This window comes from Caloenas nicobarica, chromosome 17 (genome assembly GCF_036013445.1).
Source record: "Caloenas nicobarica isolate bCalNic1 chromosome 17, bCalNic1.hap1, whole genome shotgun sequence".
NCBI lineage: Eukaryota > Metazoa > Chordata > Aves > Columbiformes > Columbidae > Caloenas > Caloenas nicobarica.
Window position 1 is genome coordinate 3,748,891 of NC_088261.1, and position 23,652 is coordinate 3,772,542.

Below are 23,652 nucleotides of genomic sequence, written 5' to 3' on the forward strand. Positions count from 1 at the left end.
AACCTCTCTAGGACACAATGAGGTCTGAATAAGCAGGGGGTTAAAATAAAATAGAGTAGCTGTCTTGCCAGCAAATTTGGGTGATTTTAATACAAAGGATTTTTGTCTAGCAACCTTCCCACATCACAGCACAGAGACAGAAGTTTTCAGGATGTAAAGAATAAAGTGGTGAAGGAAGAATTCAGCTTAGGAAGAGTGGTAAAGAGAGACAGCTCCAGTGAAAGAGCAGCATCCTTGGACCAGAGAGGTAAATTAAGCGCGAAGTGATCTGTGGCATATTTTAGTGAGATCAAGGACAGCAAGAGCAAAGAGGGCCCAGTGAAAGGGAGACTGGCAACGCACCAGTAGAAAGAATAACAAAAGATGCTGTAGGCCATTTACAGAGCTGTGAGAGTTTCTCCAAACAGTATCGTGTCCCACAGCCTGGCACTCAGTTATGCAGTGAAGTTAATACTGCTTTTGGCTCCAGCTATTAGTTTCCTGCTTACACACAAACACCACACTCACTCAGTAACACTATAGTGAGGCATCACATGAAGCATGCAGAACACTGTACCTTAAAGCCGTGTAAAGAGAAATGTGGTTGGCATGACCGCTCACTCCTCCCGCATCAAAGGTTATCACCTGCAATAAAAGCACAGAACAATAATTATTTTGAAGAAGGAGACTGTGCAGTTACCAACTTTGACATCTAATACAGCACTGTCCCAACCCATTGTATCTAAAGAGTTGTTTTTGTGGCTGGGATAGAGTTAATTTTCTACGTAGTGGCTGGTGTAGTGCTGTGGTTTGGATTTAAATAAGAATAATGTTGCTAATACACTGATATTTTAGTTGTTGCAAAGTAGTCGAGGACTTTTCAGCTTCTTATACTGGCCTGCCAGCGAGAAGGCAGGGAGTGCACAAGAAGCTGGGAGAGGACAAAGGCGGGACAGCTGACCCAAACTGGCCGAAGGGATATTCCATACCATACGATGTCATGGACAGTATATAAACCTGGGGGAAGCTGCCCAGGGGGGATCGCTGGGCATTGGTCAGCAGATGGTAAGCAACTGCATTGTGCATCACTTGGTTTGTATATTCTATTGTTATTAATATCTTTTCCTTTGCTATCCTGTTAAACTGTCTTTATCTCAACCCACGAGTTGTTTTTGATTGCCCCATCCCACTGCAGAGCTGCTGTGTGGTGCTCGGTTGCCGGCCAGGGTTAAACCACGACAGTGTTGCACAATGAAGCCTTGTGTGTGAACTCATGCTACAGAAACACAACTAAACAAACGAGACACTCTGGAACTAGATGACTACACAGTCTTAACAGCTTGAACAACAGACATGACAAATAGCGTGTTGCCACTGGCAGGATGCACTTGTTACTTATTACGGGGCCAAAAGGTTATGTTCAGAGTGATCTCTTGCAGTCTTGCTCCTGACTCAAGACGTCCAGCTCTATGAATCACTTTCTCCAGGATTTGAGAACACACTAGAATGTTTGCGGATTACAGGGTGAAACTATAGTTTGTTGTGCTGTGAATCAGGACATGTTGCTTTAACGAGAGCAAGCCAATCACGTACTACAGCCCTGATTGTGGCCAGGCTTCATCACAGGAGAACATAGTGATAAAATAATCTGATCTGAGAATAAGTCTTTTTAAAGAATCAGCTGACTGCACTTTTTTGCACAACAAAGTCGGGCTTTTCGCTGAATGAGAAGACCATATTGTTAATTGCTTGTCTGCAGAAAGAAATGGCAACTTCATAATGCAAAAGTAATGTGGGAACCCAGCACCAACAAGTCACCCTGCAAAGCACAGAACACCCTTGTCTCCCTGCCTCAGACCTACCAATAATGTGTCGGGGTGAAGTGTCCACCCTGCGGGCTCACTCTGTACCGTGAAGCAGGTGCTTACCGGCTCCTGCTGCCGACCTAGAAGACAAACTGGCAGCGCAAAGCGTGGAGCAGGCAGGGTATGTGAGCTGGCAGGCGTTCCAGCTGCCGGGAGTGACAGTGCCCGGATGGTGTGGAGTTCAGATTTTGCTCTGGGCAGCAGAGCTCTCCACAGCTCCCTTCTCTGTGACCGGGAACAAACCATAACCTGCCTACATTTCAACCAATGCCTGCTTCCTTGCCAGCTTGTTCTCTCTTCGGGGAAGGAAATGCTACTGCCCTGCTTACTCACCACATCTCCCTTCTCAAAATCTGTGTAATACACAGGGACCGAAGTACTGGGTTACAGATCAAAGGAAGACCAAAAGCCGCCCTGGCCGTCCTGCAGCTTGCTGCTCCACCCTCCAACAGGAGCCGCCCTCTCAAACACGGGATGTTGCGTAAAGAGGGAGAGGACGCACAAAGACAGCGATAAGAAATATTTCAAAACCCACAAACTCCAGACGAGCCTGCTTGCAAACCCATCCAGCCAGTACAACTCCACAGCTACATTTTCCATGTCGCCCAGTGGCTGTAATAACGCTGCCACCAAGCAGCGGGGTTCTCCATTGCTGGCTGGAAGCGGTGGGACCCAGTTTGGTTTCATTCAGGTACAAAGAAGCGTTTTCTGGTTAACCCCTATTTTGTAAGGAGAAAAACGATGTTTTTGGCTTTGGCTGCTTTTGCTGTCCATCAGTGTCACCTGAGGGGCTCTGCAGGGACTGCATGGCCTGGCACGGAGCTGAGCCCTCCCTAAGGACATCAGCTTCTTGAGTAGCTCATCTGGGAAAGACATTATTGCTCTCTGTACAGCTCGGGGAACTAGCACAGCACCCTGTATTGTACAGATAAGAAAAAACACGGTCTGAAGTCACTCCTACCCAGAGTGGCACTTTCCTACGATAACAATGTACCCCACTCACTGCAGACAGAATCAATTCCTATGCAGATGAATAATAGTGTGAGTCTGCTAAGGGCTGGACTTGCACTAAACCTTTTTACTACACAGGGACAGAGGGTTTGTCTCTTCTGTCTGGTCATTTATTTTCATGTAACCTGTACAAACATAATATTCTATGATTCTAAGGCTACTACCCTGCTGTCAGATGTGGCTGAAATTAGCTAAGGGGCTCTAGAGTCTTTTGGAATACATATATATAAATACAACTGCATTATTCTTGTTTCCTTAGGGAACTAAGCTAAAAACCCCAGGCAAGCTAAAACACACGTTTTCCCTTCTATGGATGGTACAAGACAACAAACAAGAAAACCAACACAAGAGACTAGAGTGAGCTGACTAAATAAGCTAATCGTTATTTTGACAAAAGCGGCCTGGGTCAACTGTGGGAGCACAAGGCTGAGTTAGGAAATATTCTTGACATGGAATTTCTCTGTTCAGAAACACCTTTAGAGGTTTTTCTTCTCCACATCTGTTTTTAAATAGGAGCTGCTGTTCTCAGTTCTGCTGGGCTTACGTAACACCTGAACTTGCTAAAGAGACTGCAGGAAGTTAATTCTCGAGTGATGTTGTCTAATCTACTATTAGGACATTTGCACCTGAAAATGTCCTAATTGTTGTGTCTCTTCAAATACACAAATTTGTAAGTAAAATTCCCAAGGTATCTGCACGCTGACCTGGCCACGGTGGGATTCACTATATCTGCAAGGAGCCCACCTTTGAAATATTGGCTCCTCACGTTGAGAGATCCCTCCCAGCACGCAGGTTGGCTCTGACACAGCAGTGATGTCCCACCTACCCAGTACGGAGCTTCTAGGTCTGTTGTCCAAACAGGGACTGATTCCACAACATCACTGTGGTGCTCGTGACTTAAAGCAGGCAGCAATCACATGTAAATATACGCCTCTGGCTTCAGGGGTTCATTTCATTGATAACAAAGGTATTTTCACACGGGAGCATTTACTTGTTCCACGCAGTGCAGCTAGGTGCTGTGTTTGCTGTTAACACATAACCTGAATGAGGCTGATGATGAAATCAAGCAAACAATCAGGGCAGGATGAGAAAACCTGAACATCTTGAAATTGCCTAGGTTAAAAACAGGATTAGCCAGTTCTGGGAGCAAAAGGCTGGGATAGGAAATATACTCGATGTGGAAATCATTGCTCAATGAAATCTTTAGGGCAAGACGGCGTTCCCTCCCCACACCTGTTCTGAAATGGGAGCCGCTGCCGTTGGTGTTGCTGGGTTTTCTTCTGGGTGACCTTGGTATTCAGGAAATGGAGCTTTCACTAGTGGAAGCCACAGCAACAGCCAAGACAAACAGGTCCAGAAATACCTTCCGGAGAGGGGAGAGCACGGAGGAAATTACTCAATTGCTAGCAGAAGAGAAAACCCCTAAGAGGTCTGGAGTCCAGGCTTCCTCTGCACACCATGTGCAATGGAAGAAAAAAACGCTTAAACTGTGGGTTTCCCTCACGCTTTCTGGCATCATCCAGTGCCTGAACAGAGCACACATCTGCTCAAGCGGACTGGTGGGGACTGAAAGGTCTCTTTCATTTTTAAGAAGGGCCATCCTATAAAATGCCATAGCAACCAACTCCATTTCTAATGGCCTTCCTTTGAGCATCATTTCATAGGCCTGAATTACGCTTGCAGAAGACAGTGACACTCAATCTCTCTTTGAGTCTCCTGTGTGTTCGGAGATGTCTCTTGTTACTAAATCAGAGAAGCTAAAGACTAAAAAGAACGGGCAACTGGATGAAAAAACTCATTGCGATCAACAACCCAGCGTGCACTGGGTTTGAGCTGCAAGTGTGTAAGTCATGCACCAGCTCTCAGAATGAAAGGTCCTGGGGACCTCCCACTCATGTACCCCAAAGCAGACCTGAGGAGACTGGGAAGAAAGGGGTGCCCAAGCCTGTCCCAGCTCTGTCGCCTCCTCTGGCAAACTCTACATGCTGCACTCCATATCTGGAGTTCTTCAAAAGCATTTAAAATTCTCCACAAACATCACACATTCAAACTGTCCCAAATTTTAGGAGAGATCCAAAACATGGGAGCTGAACTCACCCTCTCAGATATAAGCTCCAACTTGAATGTCATTTGTAGGAGGATCTGGCTTTCCAGGCTGATCTGGAGCTGGCCTGAGGCTTATCGGACTCTCCACAAACAGCTGTATGGATGCTGTTTCCATCAGTCCATAGTGGAAAGCAGCTTGTAAGAATGTGGTATTGCTGAATTCTGGTCTTGGCACCGCATCTGCCCCAAACAGTCTGAATGTCGCCTCCTAATCCAAGCTCTGCTATTACCAACCCTGAGATCCTGAAGAAGATTTAATAATCTAGAGCCTGCCTGGGGCTCACACAATACTATGTAATTTATTTTTTTACACACCAAATACTTTCTAATCTAGATCGAGACCGAGTAGCCTTGGCTGCCTCTCCCAGCAACACTGGCTTTTGCTTATAAATCCAGCAGGCAGGAAATAATTTCCAAAGTCTATAAATTAGTTTTGGCTTTAAGTACACCAACCGTTAATTTCTGTGTCTGCACTATTTAATATAGAGCTTGGATGAAATACGCCCCTGTAGCTCTCAAATAGATTGAGTTACTCATGGACTTCCAGGGCAATTGAGGAAATGAGTAACTATGCAATGGAACAAAAAGACGCATAACATGATTGCCTTGCAATCTTTCAGGCATGTTGGAATCGCAGCCTGCTTCATTGCTGCCAGATGACACATATGTTCAGTAAATAAAATATACCATTGTCTAGGCTATGGTTATGGGGAGAGCTGGGGAAAGTTTTCCCACTGGAATAGCTAAAACAATACGTGTCTTCCAATTATGTTAACTCCATTGAGCCAGCTTGTGTTTGAACCCTGTCAGCTTATGTTTTGACAAGGCTCTTTTAATGTGTTAAGTCAAATTGATAAATTTCAACATTACTGAAAACCAGACTCAGTTTGGCTTTCAAGGAAGGCCAATGCCTCAGGACAGCTGAGATGCTCCAAGAGTGGCTAACAGATAGCAAGCTCTCAGGTTTTAAAATGTGGAATGTTGGACAAAGGTAATTAGGCACTTACCTTGCTGTTGTGGGCAAACTAGGTCTGTTCCTGAGTGAAAGGTATTACAGCAAACATCTGAGACCTGTGTGACTACTTGGGACACTTTAAGTTTACAGAGCAGTTCACTACCACCATCCCTGAGAAGCTGCTTCAGTGGCCTTTGGTATGGCTGATGTGTTCTGCTGCAATAATTAGTCCTCGCTGCTGCTCAGGGCAGTGGACCCTGCACCGTGTCCCCTGTTCCTGCAGCTCCACCCGACCCTCGCAGCACAGCAGGGACCGTCCCAGTGATTGTGCACGTTTATTGCTTTGAAAACCCTGAACTCGATTTTTCAGCTCATGCTATGTTAGCAGCAGACTCCTGCCTCCCCCAGCACAAACGGCTTGAGTTTAATTTCCTCTGAAGCAAAGATCTAACCCTTTCTAACCATCTAGAGGAAGTTCTAGTGTTTTCAGAATTTCTACCGGGATTCTGGTGCACTTGTCGTAGTGCCCGTGAGACTCATAAACATGCAATACAAATCCTCTTGTGTTAGAAGCTTTCAGATTAGATTAAAACCTATCTATTCATGGGGCCAAAAGGCACAAAAGGAGTCCAGGAAAACTGTTTGTCTCTGTGCACAGCAATGAATTTCATGGAAAATAAGCCTCAGAATCAATACAAAGTTGGATGCATGAAGCTGGGGTTTGCTCATGGGGCTTTCATGCTACAGGAGACGTAGTTTCTTGTTTTGTGAATTGCTGAAAGGCTTTAAGAGTTTTGTGATTTTGCTGCTAATCAGTGTGTGACAGTGACATGCCTGATCACAGCAAGGTTCAAGCGAACACAACCTTTTCCATGCTTTGGCCCTTATTCCTGTTCTGTGGGGGAAAAAAACAAACCTATACCAGTGCTAGGACATCTCCCCAGTTTAATATTCTTCAATCCCAAACAATAACCCTGCTAATCTAGGTCTCTAACACATGGCTGACAACGTACTTCAAACCGAAGCCTAAATCCCAGATCTCTTCATCAATGGAACCTTGCAACAGGAGCAAATACTTCAAAATGAGTAAGTGTATGTTCTCTTTCTCCCAGGCTACTTCACAGAGACTCCAGAACCAAAATCCTAATGTTAAAGCCTTCAAAGAAAGCTTGCAGGGGGAAGGAAAAATCCTAGAACACTAGCTCAAAAGTAAAGTGGAAACTGCCTGTGCTGTAGAAAGTTTCACTTTACCAGATTGATGTTATTGGCTTCTATATGCTCTAGCACAAAGGCAGCGAGGAGCTGTGTGTCCCATTCAACAGCAGGATTATCTGGAAGATCCCTGAAAATGAGAAATGCAATTAGTCACTTCAGTGCTGAGAACTTATAGACCATGCTAGAAAAGAGAGATCTTCTTATCAGAGAATGAAATAGAGATAAATTTATTTACCATATAAAAGCACCAAACCTTACTTAAGAGTCTTACAAGCTTGTATCTTGGAGTGTCCTCAACCAGAGGACAACAGGACCATAATTAAATTGCATGGATTTGACAGTAGTTCTTCATCTGTTTCTTTTATACTTTGCATATCAACTAGGCACACAAAGCATACTGTGACAGAGTACTCTGCCTGGGTATTTTAGATTGCAGGCTCCTGGGGGCAGGGACCATGAGCCAAATGCAAAATAACACCAGGCAGCCCACAGAATGATTCCATATTTACACAACTAAGAGCTGAATTTGACCTCCCAGTCATTATGTTTGAATGGTGCCAAGAAAACATTGCTTGCAAAGTTAAAAAGGTTATTAGTAACAATAGGATAACACACAGCTGCTAAAACCCAATAATGACATGTTAAACCGTTTTTTTTCTCAGACCTTTTCCATCTTCTGATAGTCTGATAATTACTGCGAGGTAGTTTAGCAGAAAAGTGACTCTACAGCTTCTCACACAGACACACGGGTTTGGATCTGAACTGTTCCAGCTGTTTGCAGGGGCTCTGCTTCCCAGCACTCCCCAGACAGCACGGACAGAACATCTGCAACACAACAACAGGAAAATGTCTCCTTGGCACATTCCAAAGTAAAGCTCAGCCTGGGTCTTCAGGAGAGGTCTTCTGGCCACACATTTTCCCACTGCTGTTAGCAGCACTAGTAGAAGGAAGAGCCTAAAGTACAAACTGACCATTAGCATTTTACGCATTGTGTTGTGTACTCCTTTACAGCATAGACCAAAATAATGTGCTGTTAGAAACCTCGGTAACAAAGGAAGGCATTTCTGCATTAGTGCACACGTCCTAGCCATGGTCCCTGTAGCAGCATTAACAGCAACATTAATTTTTGTTGTTTGCAATTCCCGCTCGTATAGTCAGCATCTTTGCCTGATGTATACAAGACATTGGAATTTCATGATAGGAAAGATTCTTTGGTACATCTGGTGGCTGCCTCATCAACTTTGCAAACCTGCATCTCATCTGCTCAAGACAAAACCTTTTCCATCTCATATTCGAAGAGGAAGTGGCCCTGTTGACCCCGAAGGTATTACAAGTCCCACTACGTCACAACGAGCTTCAAACGGAGCAGATTTTAAAAATATGCTTCAACTAAAACATCCCAAGCAACATGCACACTGAGCAGAGTCTAAGTGCAAGTCTACAAGTGCTTCAGCTGTTTGAATGGTACCTTTGAGATTATGTGAAGGCTTAATCTGAAAATATTAAAGCAGTAAATTAGTCTAAAAGGGATTCCTCACTGGCCATTTACAAGGCAAATATCATTCCCATTTTTGGACAGGTGTTAAATGGAGCTGTGGAGGAAGTGAAGAGTCCCATTAAAACAGGAGGGGTGCTCCAGCAGCGAGAGGTCAGAAAAAAATGTAGAGCTTGGAATTTATGATGTCCAGGAGGCTTTGGTGTCACAGCCACTGCACTCAGCTTTATTGGGCTGTCTCCAAAAAGGCTGCTGGGTAGTGGAGCAGGTTTTAACTAGTTTAGACAGATAAAGATCACCCTCGTTCAATGGAAATGAACAGCTGGAGGCAACGGTTTAGAATCCCTGGAAACAAAACAATCTGAAGGCATGAGCGAATTAACTCCATGCACACTGAACAGATTAAATAGGACTATTCTGAAAAAAAAATCTGTTTCTACCCACTTACTGCTGCTCATGGAGAGATCACTCACTCCCAGTAAGGAAATTATTTTTCTTGCATAATATCATTTGTCAGGCACCAAAGACAGAGAAGCTGATCTTGCCAAACAAGACATGCATGTACGTAAGCACATTCATAGCTCATGAATAGCCATGATGGCCCACTGAAGTATTCTTAGATCATTCTGCAAACACAAAGACTGACACACAGGTTAATGACATGCTCGAAGTCACCCAGAGAAGTCAGTAGCAGAACTGGCAACACATCAATCTAGATTCCTCCAGGATTTTTTTTTTTTGGTAGGAGTTTGTGTAATACTTTGTAAAGCCAAAAATTTAAGAGTTAGCATGATAGCAGCGACCGCACTGAAAGCATGAGGCCAATAACGTTCTGCCTGTGCTCTGGATATCAATAAATGGGTCCAGGTAAGGATGAAAAGCTAAGAAAACCAGGTTCATATACAACATATAGCAATGCACCTAAGACACATTCTTACAAGACATCTCTCCATGCCCTAGGAACTTTGTAGGGGTGTACAAACTTTGCACACTGCTGTAGTTCACAAAATTCATCTATTCAGTACAAAATATTTTTCCAAATGTCTTAAATCACTCTTCACCAAACCTGAAAAGTTCACTGACTTGCTGAACTATTGAAGTAAGCTGCATTAATTGCGCTTTTACCATCAGGACTTAGTATCAGAAACATTCAGCATTTAAACGGTTAACTGCACGCTGGCTAAGGCTGATAATGCCTCTGAGCTCAAGGTCACAGGGCTGAGATAAAGGACTATAAAGGAGTGAAAATTAGCACATTCCCTGGAGCAGACTGGAGCTTGTCCCAGGAGACAGGGTTCCCTCTCCTCTGCCCCAGAGAGCTCCTTGTTGCTGCTGTCAGTCACTGGGACACATCAAGACATAAATCCTGCACTGGAGAGGCCGCCCAGGTCACCCTGCTGGTGGGTGCTGCTGGGAAGGGTAGAGGGGTTTGCTCACTTGGCCTCATTTCCACCAAACTATTACAGCCTGGAAGTGTTTCTGGGCATTCTGCATGACTGACACTGAATGCAGCTGGCTGCCTGGATGCAGCCCCTGTTGACCAGGGAAAAATGGGGCGATGCATAGAAAAAGCAAAAAAAATATTTTTAATGGAATAAGGCTCCAGAAATGTTGTTTTCCCAGCTATTTTCAGTGAAAGCCACACTGTGCACTGTACAGGGAATTTACAGCTGTGCCAAGGGATCTATAGACTCACGAGAGAGAGAAATGGAGAATTACAGTGCTGCAGCCGCTGCAGTACGGAGCAGTGTCTGTCTCTGCTTAACGATTTCAGTGGGAGCAGCCATGGGAAACACTGTTTCCTGAAAACAAAAACCTGCACCTTTATCCATCCACTGCTGGTAGTGAGAACCAGACAGGACTCCTGGTTTTCTCCTTCTCACCCTCTTGCTTTCCTCCTGGCCAAGATGAGCAGAGAGAGCAGCCACTGCCATCTGCAGTTCTTGGACATCCCGGCCCAGGCAGCTCCAAGGGGGTCACAGCAAATCACATCAGCACATTAAACCCAAATTCAGCCTTGTGCAGCTCTTGCCCAGCAGGCTGAATGAAAGAAATGTTCAAAAGCACTGCGTGCTGCCAGCTCCTCTGCAGGCCTCCTCCTCCCGCCGGCCGGGGAGAAAAGCTCCTCTCTGCCTCAGCTCTGGCCACCGAAACGCTCTGCACGTTGCCAGCAATGCTCTCCCTGCCAGCAGCCTGGACAATTTCGGAGGGTCGTCTTTCTAGGAACGTTTGGGCTCAAGATGGTGAGATTCCTGTCATTTGGAAGGGCTCTTTTGGCCAAGATAGAGATTTTAAAAGCTTCACAGATATATATTGCCAAGTTACACCCTTCTTACATGATATACTGCTCAACCCCCGTCCAATTTTCCACTGCTCATCCTCCACAGATCTTTTAGAAACAGCCAATGCATTTATATGTACAATCTCCTTTGAAAACCTTCCATGGAATTTATTCTGTTCACGAACTAAGCTCTCACAACTGCTCTAAAGGTTAAGTTAAACTAAACAGCCTATGCCATGTCCACGTGGCTTAACAAACAGCAAATGGGCTGTTCTATATGGGACACGTGCAGTGCGAATAACCTTGAGGTCCATCCCTCCTGAGACATGGTAAATGGGGCGCCCTCAGGCCCCTGGGTGCACAATGACACCGAGCCCCTCGTTATGTGACAATTACCGAGAGGGACTGGCAGGGCCCCTCTCTGCCCTGACACGAAGCCTTTGGAGGTGGCAATAGGGGAGGGAGTGGAGTGGCAATATGGTTCCTTCTAGAAGATGTTTAGGTCTCCATTAACACATCCTGAGACACCAGAGCAAAACTCTCAAGGTACTAATGCGATTTTCCATTCCACTACACACCAAAAGGATCAAGATGAAAGAGCTTTCCCGTTTCTTACTGCCTCTTTATCCTGCAGCATGACCTCAATCAATCCAAGGCTAGGGACCAGGAAACATTTTTGCATAATTTCTCCTCCTTATCCCTTCTCTCCCCAGTGAATGATTTTACATTAAATCAGCACAAAGGTCGGTAGATTGATGGTGAATTACATAGGAAACAGGTGAACTGCTGTGCACTGGGTTCCCAGCTGAGAACAATGACTGCAATGTGTTGGAACAAAGGATGCCCTTTGTATAAAGTTAACTGTATGAAATGAATATCTGGGCAATTGAAACTGGATCAAAAAGCAAAAGATCCCACAGAACAAAATGATGTGAGTACACAATTAGTGAAAAAGCCACATGATGACCAGAGGCAATCAGTGACCTTTATATCATAGCATCAAAGCAATTGAAAAAAACTGTGTAAACAGAAATAATAGACTCATTGAATGGTTTGGGTTGGAAGGGACCCTAAAGATCACCCAGTTCCAACCCCTCTGCCATGGGCAGGGACACCTTCCACTAAACCAGGTTGCTCAGAGCCACATCCAACCTGGGCTTGAACACTCCCAGGGATGGGGCATCCACAGCTTCTCCGGGCAGCCTGTTCCAGGGCCTCACCACTCTTATGGGGAAGAATTTCTTCCTTATATCTAATCTCAATCTACCTTCTTTCAGATGGCATCCCCTCCCTCCAGGATTTCAACTGTACCACACAGCTTGGTGTTGTTGGCAAACTGGCTGAGGGTGCGCTCAGTCCCACCATCCACGCTGCTGACAAAGATGTTAAACAGCACCAGGGCCAGTGCCAACCCCCGAGGAACGTCACTCGTCACTGGTCTCCACTTGAACACCGAGCTGTTGACCACAACTCGTTGAGTGCAACTATGCAGCCAATTCCGTCCCCACCGCGTGTCCATCCGTCAAATCCATGTCTCTCCAATTTAGAGACAAGGGTGTTGTGCGGGACAGTGTGAAATGCTCAGGACCTGTGGATGGATCTCATCAGGTCCCAGGGACTTGTGCACCTTCAGATTCCTTTGACGGTCTCAAACCTGATCTTCTCCTACAGTGGGCGGTTCTTCACTCTCCCCGTCCCTGCTTTTGCCTTCTGCGACTTGGGCGTTCTGGCCAGAGCACTTGCCAGTGAGGCAAAAAGTCATTGAGTATTATTTCATGCTCTCTCAAGGAGAGCAGAGAATTATTATTTTTGAGATTATGCTATGATAGGTTAAGACAGGCTAGTCCTAGATCTTGAAGCAGAGCCTCTAAATCCTTACACTAATAACTATTTATAAATTTATCTTCCTATAACAGCTAATTACAGACAGGAGGGAAATATTGCTGTTAGGCTGCATGTACATCTCTGATTCAATTGAGAAAAGCCCACTTGAACAAATGATCAGCATCTTGCAACATCATGTTATACAGAGAACAGATGCTGTGTGCTTATTGGAATGTAACAACCTACAATTTAGGAGAGAAATGGACTAAACCAGGATGCTGTCAGATGAAAAGCTGCCTACAACGGAGAAGCTCAAGCTGAAATTTTTACACCAGTAGCTTCATAGTAAAGAAACTTAATTTATTCTGAGATTTGTATTTTAGGATTGAAAATAGGAACCTTAGGTTTTGGTATAAGTAGAGGGTAAAGGAAGCAGTGAAAATGTCAATGACTGGAACATTAAAAAATAAAACACACTTCAAATAGTTCATAAAAGAAAAAAGGCAGAATGGACACAATCCTTTTCTCCCATCCTTAACTTTTGTAATGTATAAGTTCGGACCTACTTTACTGAAATTTCAAAGGTAAATTAGGTAAGTTTAGATGCCAGGTAAGTGCTGATGTCACTGATGTGGCCATACCAGGCAGAAGTCATGTGGAAAGGGAAAGAACACAAGGACAGAGAGCACTTGGTGCAGTTTGCTTAGAAGTCCGGGCAAGCTGTGCACATTCTCCACTGTGCCATGGAAAACACGGGGCATCTCTGACAATATTCCAAGTACCTGTATAACTCCCCAAAGATAAATGGTAATTAGATCTCTAGGGAACAAACTTTTTGCCTTGGGCATGATCATGTGTTTCTGTTTGAGAAAGAAGCATCCTTTGGGTTTAAATTCAAAGGAATTATTACAGAACACAGGACTGGTTGTTTGCAGAGACCTATCCAAATGTCCCTGTACTACTTTTTTTTTTTTAATGAATTATTGATGATTTCTCAGCAGAGTTTAATGTCTATTCACAGAGATGACACAATTGCTTATCATAATTTGAAATCTGGTATTCATTTGACGTCTGTGCCTCAGCACCTTGTTGATAAATTACAGCACAAAGCTCTGTAGGAACAAGTTCATATTCAATGTCTTTAAACAAAACAATCGATGGTACCTTTCAAGAACAGAAATGCATAGAAACTACAGTGGCTAAAGCTAATTTTATTTTTCCTGTGTAAGGAAACAAAATTCAGCTCAACTAATTCTGAAATGATCGTTGATTTAGTCACAGCTTTCCTATCTTCTGTTCTTCATGCCTGTAAAATGGCAACAATTATATGTTCACACCTATGTAAAGAAGTTTGAGATCCTTCTAAAAAAAGTGTTATGTCTGTTTCTCTGTTTTGTAGATCAAAATCTAAAACACGTCTTGGCAATCCTGGGTGCTGGGAACCCCACAAACCTGTCCTTTAGTCCCTGCGTTGTCCTCCCATGGAGTACTGAATCAAGTTTAACATCTTAGTCCCGACTTGAAGGTCTGGCCCAAAAATATATAAAAGACTGCATAAAGCTCCAAAATGATAAATACAGTGAACAGTGCTGCTCATATGGTGCAGAGGAACTCTGCAACAAGGATAATGTCTCCTCAAGCAGTTGGGACTTCCTCAGGGGCTGGTGCCAAACAGTGAATGGGCTCCTAAATCAAGTGTCATCACAAACTACTTTGCTTTTGGCTGCAAATGCCAGGAATACTCCTTGGAACACATCCTTTTTAGCAGAAACATAGCGATATTTAAAGTTTAAAATTCCCCAAACTCTCCAGAGCACATAACAAAGCTGAGATATCTGGGCCAAACATTATCCCAGCAATGAAGACCCTGTTTGCCAAACCACAAACAGGGATTTGGGTGTGGGCACCTTGCTTTGGTCACACAGTGGCAAGGTGTCACCATGCAATGCTGCGGCTAAGGAACAGGGTTCCTAGTATGGTCACACTGGTGGAGAACAATATTTCTGGCATTTATCTACAACTCCTTGTGCAATTCTTGGTCCCACACAGCAAATCACATCTGTGGCTGATACGCACCTAGTACATGGCACTGCCCCAATGCTCTGCTGCAAACATACGACCTGCAAGAGGAGAAACAAGACCTGGGAATCTCAGGTACAAGTGTCACACTCCTCGTGTGACACTCATGTTATTACTGTGCTGCTGGAACATGCTCAGGAACAAGCATGAAGAGCACATCAGAACAAGGGCGCTCATTGTCACTGGTCACCACACAAGGCGCTGAGCACCGAACACTTTGCTGTCAGCACAGCTTTGAATTCAGCTGCCAGATGCAGGAGGGGCCTCTAGTTCATTCACTCCAACCTATGCTGAGAAGCTTCAATTTAAGCACAAGTCTGCAACGAGTTGTTAGCAGGAACCACACAGTGCTTTGGAGTGTATCTGGTAGTGACAAAACAATTAAGTTCAAGTCCTTAAAGAGAATTCTTAAAAAAATAAAGCAGTTCCCTCTCTTACCTTTCACCCTTAAGCTGAGTGCTGTTTTATCCTACTTTTTATTCCCAACTTGCATTCGTGTTTGAGTTGCATTCATTTTGCGCATACACTACCTGCCAAGCCAAGGCCAGTTCCAGCCCTTTGTCCCGACAGCCATTATGTGACCACAATACACTATGTGCCCGTCGCCTGAGTGGGTCCCACAGATCCCACACCAGTGACACATTCTCCGCCAGCCACCATTTAGCCCATTTCCAGCACAACCAGCAGCTTCCAGCACTACAGAGTGCCAGCGGTGACTCCCCAAGCGCTGGGCAAGAAGCCTCCTTTTCATTTTATAGAAGCTGTACTTCTGGGTGATCTGTTGAGGGCCATTAACAGGGTTCACTGAAAACATCAGTCGGAGGCCAGATTTAGTAGTCTCATGAGATTTGGGGCTGCAATGCTGAATTATGAGTCAGCAGTTCCTCCTCTGGCCCACTGAAATGTGGTTTGGGCGGCAGACAATAGCGCAGTGTGAAATGAAGGCAATTCCACTCACATCTCCCAGAGCTATGCAGGAAAGCAGACCACTGAAGTCCCTACCTAGTTCAGGAAAACAAGAATTCACCAACCTTTTTCTGTTGGCAAAGTGTATTCCGGGTATTTCTCCCAAATGACTGACAAAGAACAGATCTCTTAGCAACATCTGGCAATCTCATCTGTAGGCCTCTAATGAGAGAAACATCTTCAAACACACAACTGTCTGGGATCTTAGAGCACAATTGATAGGGGAAGAAAACAAACCATATTCCTCTGAAAGCACCATCTGTACTAAAAGGAATAAGCATCATTAAGCATATATGAAAGATGGGGCAGTTCCCAGAATAGCTCAGAGCAATGCTTGCTTCCTCGTTATTATTATTGGCTCTGCCATAGTGCCCAGGAATTCATGTGGGGCCTGACAGTCTAAGTTGTCCTGAGCGAGAACAAAAAGACCAGCAATCTCACAATCAAAGCTTATGTTTTAAAACTGAAATACAAATCACCAGCAAAAACAGAACTCTGAGGAGCAGACCACAGGACTTCACTCCTCCCTTACTCAGTTCTTTTGTTTTGTAAAATGCTTTGGAAAAAAGGACAGTAGCAGGGCAGAGCGTGCGTCAGGGTACATTAACACATGCACCAAGAAGCCATGTCCAGCTAACAGCAGTCCTGGCACCATCGGTTCTAGAAGGACAGACTCCCAGTTTCAAACTGCCGGCCAGGAGGTCTCACTCTCCCAGCAGAAGAGCAGCAAGCAGACAGGTGCAAGGGGACTGCACAATGTTCTTCCACGCTAGGCTTTTACTACAGTATTGGCGCATGAAGTTCCCAGCACGCATCGTAACATGCCCAGGACTCCACAGTGGAAAAACGTGGCCCTGGTAAGTCATACACAACCTTGCCACTGACTTACTGGCATGTGCCAGGAGGGCCAAAAGCATAATGGCTCCTACGAAAGAGATAGAGCTTGGTCTATTCCATGTAACAGATAAACTGCAGTCAGAAACCTCAGGAGAAAGCTTGTAGCCAAATCAATCCCCCTCTCATTTAAATTAATCATCTAGGAAGAGAAAGCACAGAATAGCCACTTCACGGACATTTGTTTCTCATGCCAGAACTTATGTAAATGCAGATGCAACTTCAGCAGATATCTCAAGAGGATGATGGCCTGATTCCAAACACAGTTTCCCATGTCACAACATTCCGGCTTCCCTGTATCAGTTCCAACCAAAAAGAGGTTTCCTGACTGCTCAGCCTCCTACAACTATCTCCTGCAATCCATTTGATCTGCGCAGTGGTATGGGAGCCTTACTTCTTGAAATCATGGTGCAGCCACCCTTACAACACTGAGGTTCTCATGCCTTGAGCTCTCCAGCTGGGTGCAAATTTTATCACTACCATCAAATCACTTCCTTTTATAAGACAGCTTGTGTCAAGAAGTTAAACACCTATCTTAACAGTGAGCTGGATCCCATGAATTTTACTGACATGCAAAGTTTCTACCCATGCAAACAATCTTTGTGCAGGCACTGTCTTGCCAGCCCCATTCATGTGAATGCCCCAATTACATGATCACACGAGTGAGCTCTAGGCCAGGCCCCACTCGCTCTCCGCAGCCGCTGAAAACCTGCACTGGCTTCCACAGCAGCCCAGCCAGAAACTACACGTGGAACTCCATCTGCAAGAGCTACACAGGACACGGCAACAAAGAACAAAACGAGTACAACAACGCAACGACCTTTTATTGTTTAGCTTTCCTCTCCTCCGCGCTCTGATTTAATGCGAGCGTTATGCAATGGTTTTGCCATGGCAACAGCCGGGGTGATCGGCAGTAACCCTGGCACTGCTTGCTCGGCCGTGATGCAGCCGCTGAACTTTGGCCCAGTAGCAGCGAAGTTCCCGCTCCGCACCGCTCACATGATGGAGAAAGGGAGGCTCCTGGCAGCCGCCAGCATCCAGCCGGATTTCTAGGACCAGGCCAAGATTGCCAAAGGCTGGAAGCGATTCACTCCTGCGAGCTGGGGCTTTGCGCTGCAGCAGCCGCTCTGTGCATGTGAGCAGCGCTTCGCCCTCCCAACACTGCTGCAGGGAACCAAGTGGGATTAAGACATTCAGCAAGGGGGGGGTGTAAAGAAATCAATAAGCTTTAAAGAAGGGAACAGTATCTTCTTTTTCTTAATGAGTGGGGATAATGAACTGGAGCTGGGAACATAACACCCTCAGCAAGCACTGCGTGCTCTGAATTGCACACACCTGGGTTACATGGGGGTGCACGGAAACTCCTCCAGCGCACAGAGCTGTGCTGGTTCAGTGTCCCAGTCCTGGGCCCTGGAACACCTTACAAGTACCACGGGCACCGGGAACACCTTGGAGACAGGGAAGCTGTGCCCTACAGGTGCCTGCTAAAATGGTTATTTCATCTTACAGCACAATCCCGTAAAAAAACACTGCAGATTACCAGCCTGCAGCCAGGCCATCACTGCATGAGCAGGGCTGCTGCTACTTCAGCACTTTTACAGCACTTACTCCCACACATTAACAGATGTTCATTAACTAACCCCGCTGTGAGGCTGGTATGGGGAAGCAGGCAAGTAATAACCTCCACATTTTATAATGAGAGAATTAAGAGCTCAGGTAACTCTCCCTAGAGAGCCTGAGGCAAGAGAGCCGAGTCGGGGGCAGAGCCCCGAACCGAGCGCATGAGCTCCCGCTCGCAGCGCGGCCGCGTCGCCCACACTCACTCCAGGAACACCTTCGATTGCCTGTGGCAAATAACAATCCATTTTTCAACAGGTCTCTTGTAGGTGCTCTGCAGAGCCTCATGTACTCCTGGGTACTTGGATTGAGCAGAAAACACATTAACAGACAACGCACACTTAATGAAATTCAGTTAAATATTAATGATAAGAGAAAATGGCACATAACTCAGACAAGATTTGTTAGGCTTACAGTCAAAAAAACTATAACGAATGTAGGATGTATGTGCATGGAGTGAAGGCTGTGCCATGAATTGAATTATTTCAATGCAAATAGTAACTGCAGAGAAATAGACTGCAACACTGAAACGAGAGGGGATTGAAATCACTGTACAAGGCAGGGACAATGAGATAGTTAATATGTGACGTGTTAGAAGAGAGGGCATGACTTGCCACGGAACTGTAATGAAACTGTTTTCATTTAATGCTTCAGTTGGTACAGAGGGATCAGACAACAAAATATTAATCCCAAATCCCATTTCAGTTACTAAAAAACTATTTCAGTTACCTGCACTGCAGTAAAAATATTCTTTTACTTTTAACCAGAAGTGATTGAATAAGCTACAGGAGGCAAAAGATATTCAACAATGTCCAGCAAAGCATTCAATTCCCTTGTTCCTCATCTCTCGTGCAATAAAACTGAGATTATGGGTCATAAAACACCATCCACATTTGCAAAATCTAGTGTACATTAGGAAAAAAGGTGAATATGTGACCAATGAAAACACATGTCCTGTTTGCTTCATCAGGTTCTGTTTTCTCCTTTTTAAAAAACTGATGTTGTACCATCAAAACAGCTCAGTTTCCTACAGAACAAATTATCTGAAATGCTCAAAATTGGCTTCAGTATCTCCACCAAGAGCAGCAGTAAACTCCACGGACAAACTAGTAAATCCCATCCCACTACTTTGACATATTGAGTATCTTTTACAGTTTTACTCATTATAATGAAAATACCTGTATATCTTTAACAATTTGTCAGCATTACTGCTTCTGTTTAAGTCTGACTTGTTCTCCAAGGAGAAGCAGTATGACAGAAGGTTTTGCAAAAGATTTGTATTTATATGCATGGCTGTCAGTCCTAAACGTTGCTCCTTGTCCTTGTAATAATTACATCAAAAGCTCAGTGGATATGTTTTCTAAACTGAAATAAATAGAATCAATACAGGCTTGAGTTAACTGCACTGTCACACTGCATGAATAAAACACACTGATGGATACTCTTGACTAGTATTTAACAGGGATTTGGTCATTGCTATTGCTATTCAAACTGCATTTTAAATGGTGTGCTAGCAGCTTAAAAATTCCATTTCTGTCTAACTTTTACGTACAATTTTACCAGTAACTCCTAGGATTCCACAAATAGAAAGAGCTGCATATTCACCTCTGCCACACAGCACAAAGAAACAGAAATCTTTCAGAAAATAGATACGTACAGCTGTAAAACCATAACACTGGATAGGGATCTAAGGGACAGATGTTACATAAAAATTACTCAACATATTTTTACAAGTTAACTTCAAATCATCTGCACTTCTTGCATGTATTTCTCCAACACCAGACCATCCTTCTTTCATGCTGCCTGATTAACTGCTACAGTAAAACGAGACTCCTGGACCTTCACTGGGTTTTGCAGTTTATTTATCCTTGAGAGGATCTCACAAAATGACTGCCAAATTTCTAAACATGGTCACTCCCCTCAACATCCCAAACAGACAAAGGTTGTTTCAGTTCACTGCTAAGGCACTGAAGCATGTACAGGTCTCATCTGATTACAGAGAGACTGGAACGCCCTGAGGCTGCAGAGACTGTCAACACAGCTGTCCCTGTGTACCAAGACAAATGTCCTGCTGGCAACCTCTGAATCGAAATGGAAATACATCTTCTGAAATGGATTAAGGGTAAAGACAAAGCCTGTAAATAGGCCAGGCAGCCAGGAAAGTTTATAAGGTATTATTAAAGGAGTTTCTACTGAGCTGCTAGAAAGTACCTTGACCCTGGTGCTGTCTTGCAAGTCCAGGTGTTCTTAAGTATTTTATTTCTCTTGTCATCTGTCGCGTCTTGCTTCAGACACACCTGACCACACAGAATATGTAAAAAGCTCGCAAAGGAGGGAGGTGCAGAGATCTGCACGCTAATGGCATAATTATCTCTTGCAAGAAAAGTCATCTTGCTGCATCAGCACGGAGCAGCTCTCGCCCTCGTCCATCGGCTGTGGGGCTGGGACAGGGTGTGCTAACGCAGAGCTCCTGCACGGGCACCCACAGCAGTTATTCCTGCACGGCAATAACACAGCAACCCTCATACCCTTCCTTCTCATCCCAGGAAGGACAATCCTTTCAGAATTTCTGAAGTGAATAGAGAATGCTTTTATAAAGACGCACCACTCTGTCAAATCTTTCATTAAAAGATCTCCAAGCAGCCACCCAGCAGCCACCTTGTCCTCCCACTGGGGTATAACAGGCATTAGGGACATAGTTGTATGTGGATAACGTGACACAGAGAACACAGAAAATCCTGGCACCACTGCAGCCCATGGCAAATGTTCTGCTGCATACTGGAGCTCCGCTTAGGGCCTTGTCTCCACTGGCGCACTCTGCAGCAGGAGCAAACTGGAGCAATCCCGCCTCCCAGTCCTTGTAACCACCGAACAAGCCAATCTGCTGAATTTAAATCCAGAAGGTTAAACATTCCCCAATAAATTACTGTTAATGCAGATCACTTTAAGGCCAAACTAGTCTGGGCTACATTGCTTAAACATTAAGTTCTGCAGGTTTACTTCTCTAATCTTTCTCTTTTATTTTATTTCTTTTTAATTAATTTTCTGGTCAACTGTGGCTTAGAAAATGATTGATTCAGAAGATATCTACTCCGACATCTGGGCTTTCTTTAAACAAAGTCCCCAAAATGATGAATCTTCTCCTACATAATACTTTATTGCTTCCTATGTCCACGCTTTTGGCGTTTTATCATAATTAGAGGCTCACACACACATCTCAGCATGTACAGTACACTGGATAAGCCAAATAAGATTTTAAGTTGAAGGCTTGCCCAGACATCTAATACCTTATCAAAAAAATCTGAAATTTTCTTTCGGTCTGAGTCACTGATAAAAAACTCACTTAATGGAACATTTGAAGAGGGGGAAAAAAAAAGAAAACCAACTACAAAATCAGGATCTCTAAAAGCCCTGGTGGGAAGCATTTCCGTTCCTATGCCTTGTCTCTCTCAATTAGGCTGCTCACACAGCCAGTGATTGTCTCTGACATGACAACAGTGACTACGACCCGAACAACACCGCGGTGAGGGCCCAACGCTGCAATGATCCCTGGCCATGAGGTGCTACTTTCCACTTACAATGAAATCCACAAATTTGGTGTGAAATAATCACTTCAACTCCTTCATCTGTTGAAGTACAGATGAAGAAGAGGAAACAGTGTGAAGATGCACATCAGCAAATCGGACAGGTACCTACTGCAGCCAGGGTGTTCATTCCACTGGTGTGATTAAGAACTGACTCCCTTGTGCCTGTTCTCAGGTTCTGCTGAGAGAGCAAAAAGAGGCGTCAGTCGTTCCCCTTCCACCACGGAACCAAAGCACGTGAACTCATATGGATTCAGTATTTGCCCTTGGCCTGCATTTGGCACTCTGCTTTAGATCAATATATAACCCAGGCGTAATCTTATCTGGCAGGAACAGGGGTATTGGGGGAAGGGGGGAATACAGCTTCTAGAGGTGAGGAGAGCAGCTCTTCTAAATGTTAATGGGTTAAGAATAGAAAGGTCAAATGCCTGCCTTATCAGAGGGCCCCATGTGCAAACAGGCAGCAAGCTGCAGCAATCAGAGCACAAGCTGGGGATAAATGTCAGGAGTTAGTTACTCTAGCTGTAAACACCAACAGCAGAATGGCAGAACCTGAAAACCTGCCAAGACACTTCTGGTTAATACAGGTCACCAGGAAAGTCCCACTGCCAAGACTGGCTGGAGATGACTTGAGTATCAGAGCTGCCATGGAGGCAGAGATCACTTGTGAGCTGTGTGAGGATCACCGGGGAAGGACACTGCGTGTCAACAGAATGAGCCGCTGTGGGAGAGGGTATCAGATGCCTTGGATATCAAACATCCTGTGCTGGCAGAGCGCTGCTCCAGATTGCTCTTCCAAGAGCATATCTGTTCTCCTGGAATAAGGATATAGGAGGATGGAGACAAAAAGGCCTTCCTTACCTCCTTGCAGATCCCCAAGAGCACTACACATGGCAGAAGCTGTATGAGGACTCTGCACAAAGGCTCTTCAACTCTGCTCCACAGCACCTCTTTGATGATAATGCATAAAGGATTGGGATAGAATAAGAGACAAGGCATCACAAGAAAAAATATATCTCCCTTAACACTAATACATTTTTAGCCCTATTCTAATTAATTTTTTTATTGGCACTCAAGGAGAGAAGCCAAAAGTCCTTATCACTTTGGATGGTAATCTTGCAGATACCAGCAATCAATTTGAAGCAACAACAAAGTGTATCAACACACACTGGTGTGTAGAGTAACTCCATTGTGAGTAACATTGCATGGGACCTATGTTTACCCTTCACCAGTGCTTTCAGTCTGGCATGTTTTGCCTGGAATAAGTTGTCAGTAAAATGAATCAACCAACTGATTTCCATTCTCAGCAAAGATGGGCAGCAAGCAGCCGTGTTTGAGAAGGCTGCTGTTCCCTCTCTCCTGGTGCAGAGGTTGCTCCCTGAGATGGTTACCCGAGTTTGGGAAACAGGTACAGGTTCGCTACCTGGCATGGTTCCCTCCTTACTGCAGAACAAAGAGCACTATTCTTGTCAGCCTGTTCCCAGCTGTAAAAAACTATCAAAGGATAGGTTTAATTACCGGTTAGAACACTAAGAAGGAATAATAACTACAAATAAAGTAAGTCTAAATATATTTTATCCCACAAAAGGGATAAACAGTGTTTGTGTTCATAGCCCAGAGATCATATTCTAACCATTAAATAGCTACTTTAATTGGTAAAGACAGGGTTACATTTAAAAACAAAGGAATGCACCCATATGAAGACATTGCTCTCTGAAAGATGATTTTAGTTTAGTGGCTTCATGTTTGTTCCACAGAGTGGCTACTCTGCAGCGAACTGG

The 23,652-nt window shown here is 44.5% G+C and overlaps 1 protein-coding gene across 4 annotated transcripts in view; it reads right to left on the minus strand.

Moving 5' to 3' along the window:
• PIGL (phosphatidylinositol glycan anchor biosynthesis class L) overlaps positions 1-23,652 on the minus strand; it is a 51,766-nt gene that overhangs the window by 12,120 nt on the left and 15,994 nt on the right. For all 4 annotated transcript variants that reach the window (XM_065646834.1, XM_065646837.1, XM_065646835.1 and 1 more), the window contains exons 3-4: positions 7,168-7,258; positions 557-624 (exon numbers count right to left, since the gene is read on the minus strand). In XM_065646834.1, coding sequence (XP_065502906.1) covers positions 557-624; positions 7,168-7,258 — 159 coding nt within the window. The remainder of the gene's footprint in view (positions 1-556; positions 625-7,167; positions 7,259-23,652) is intronic.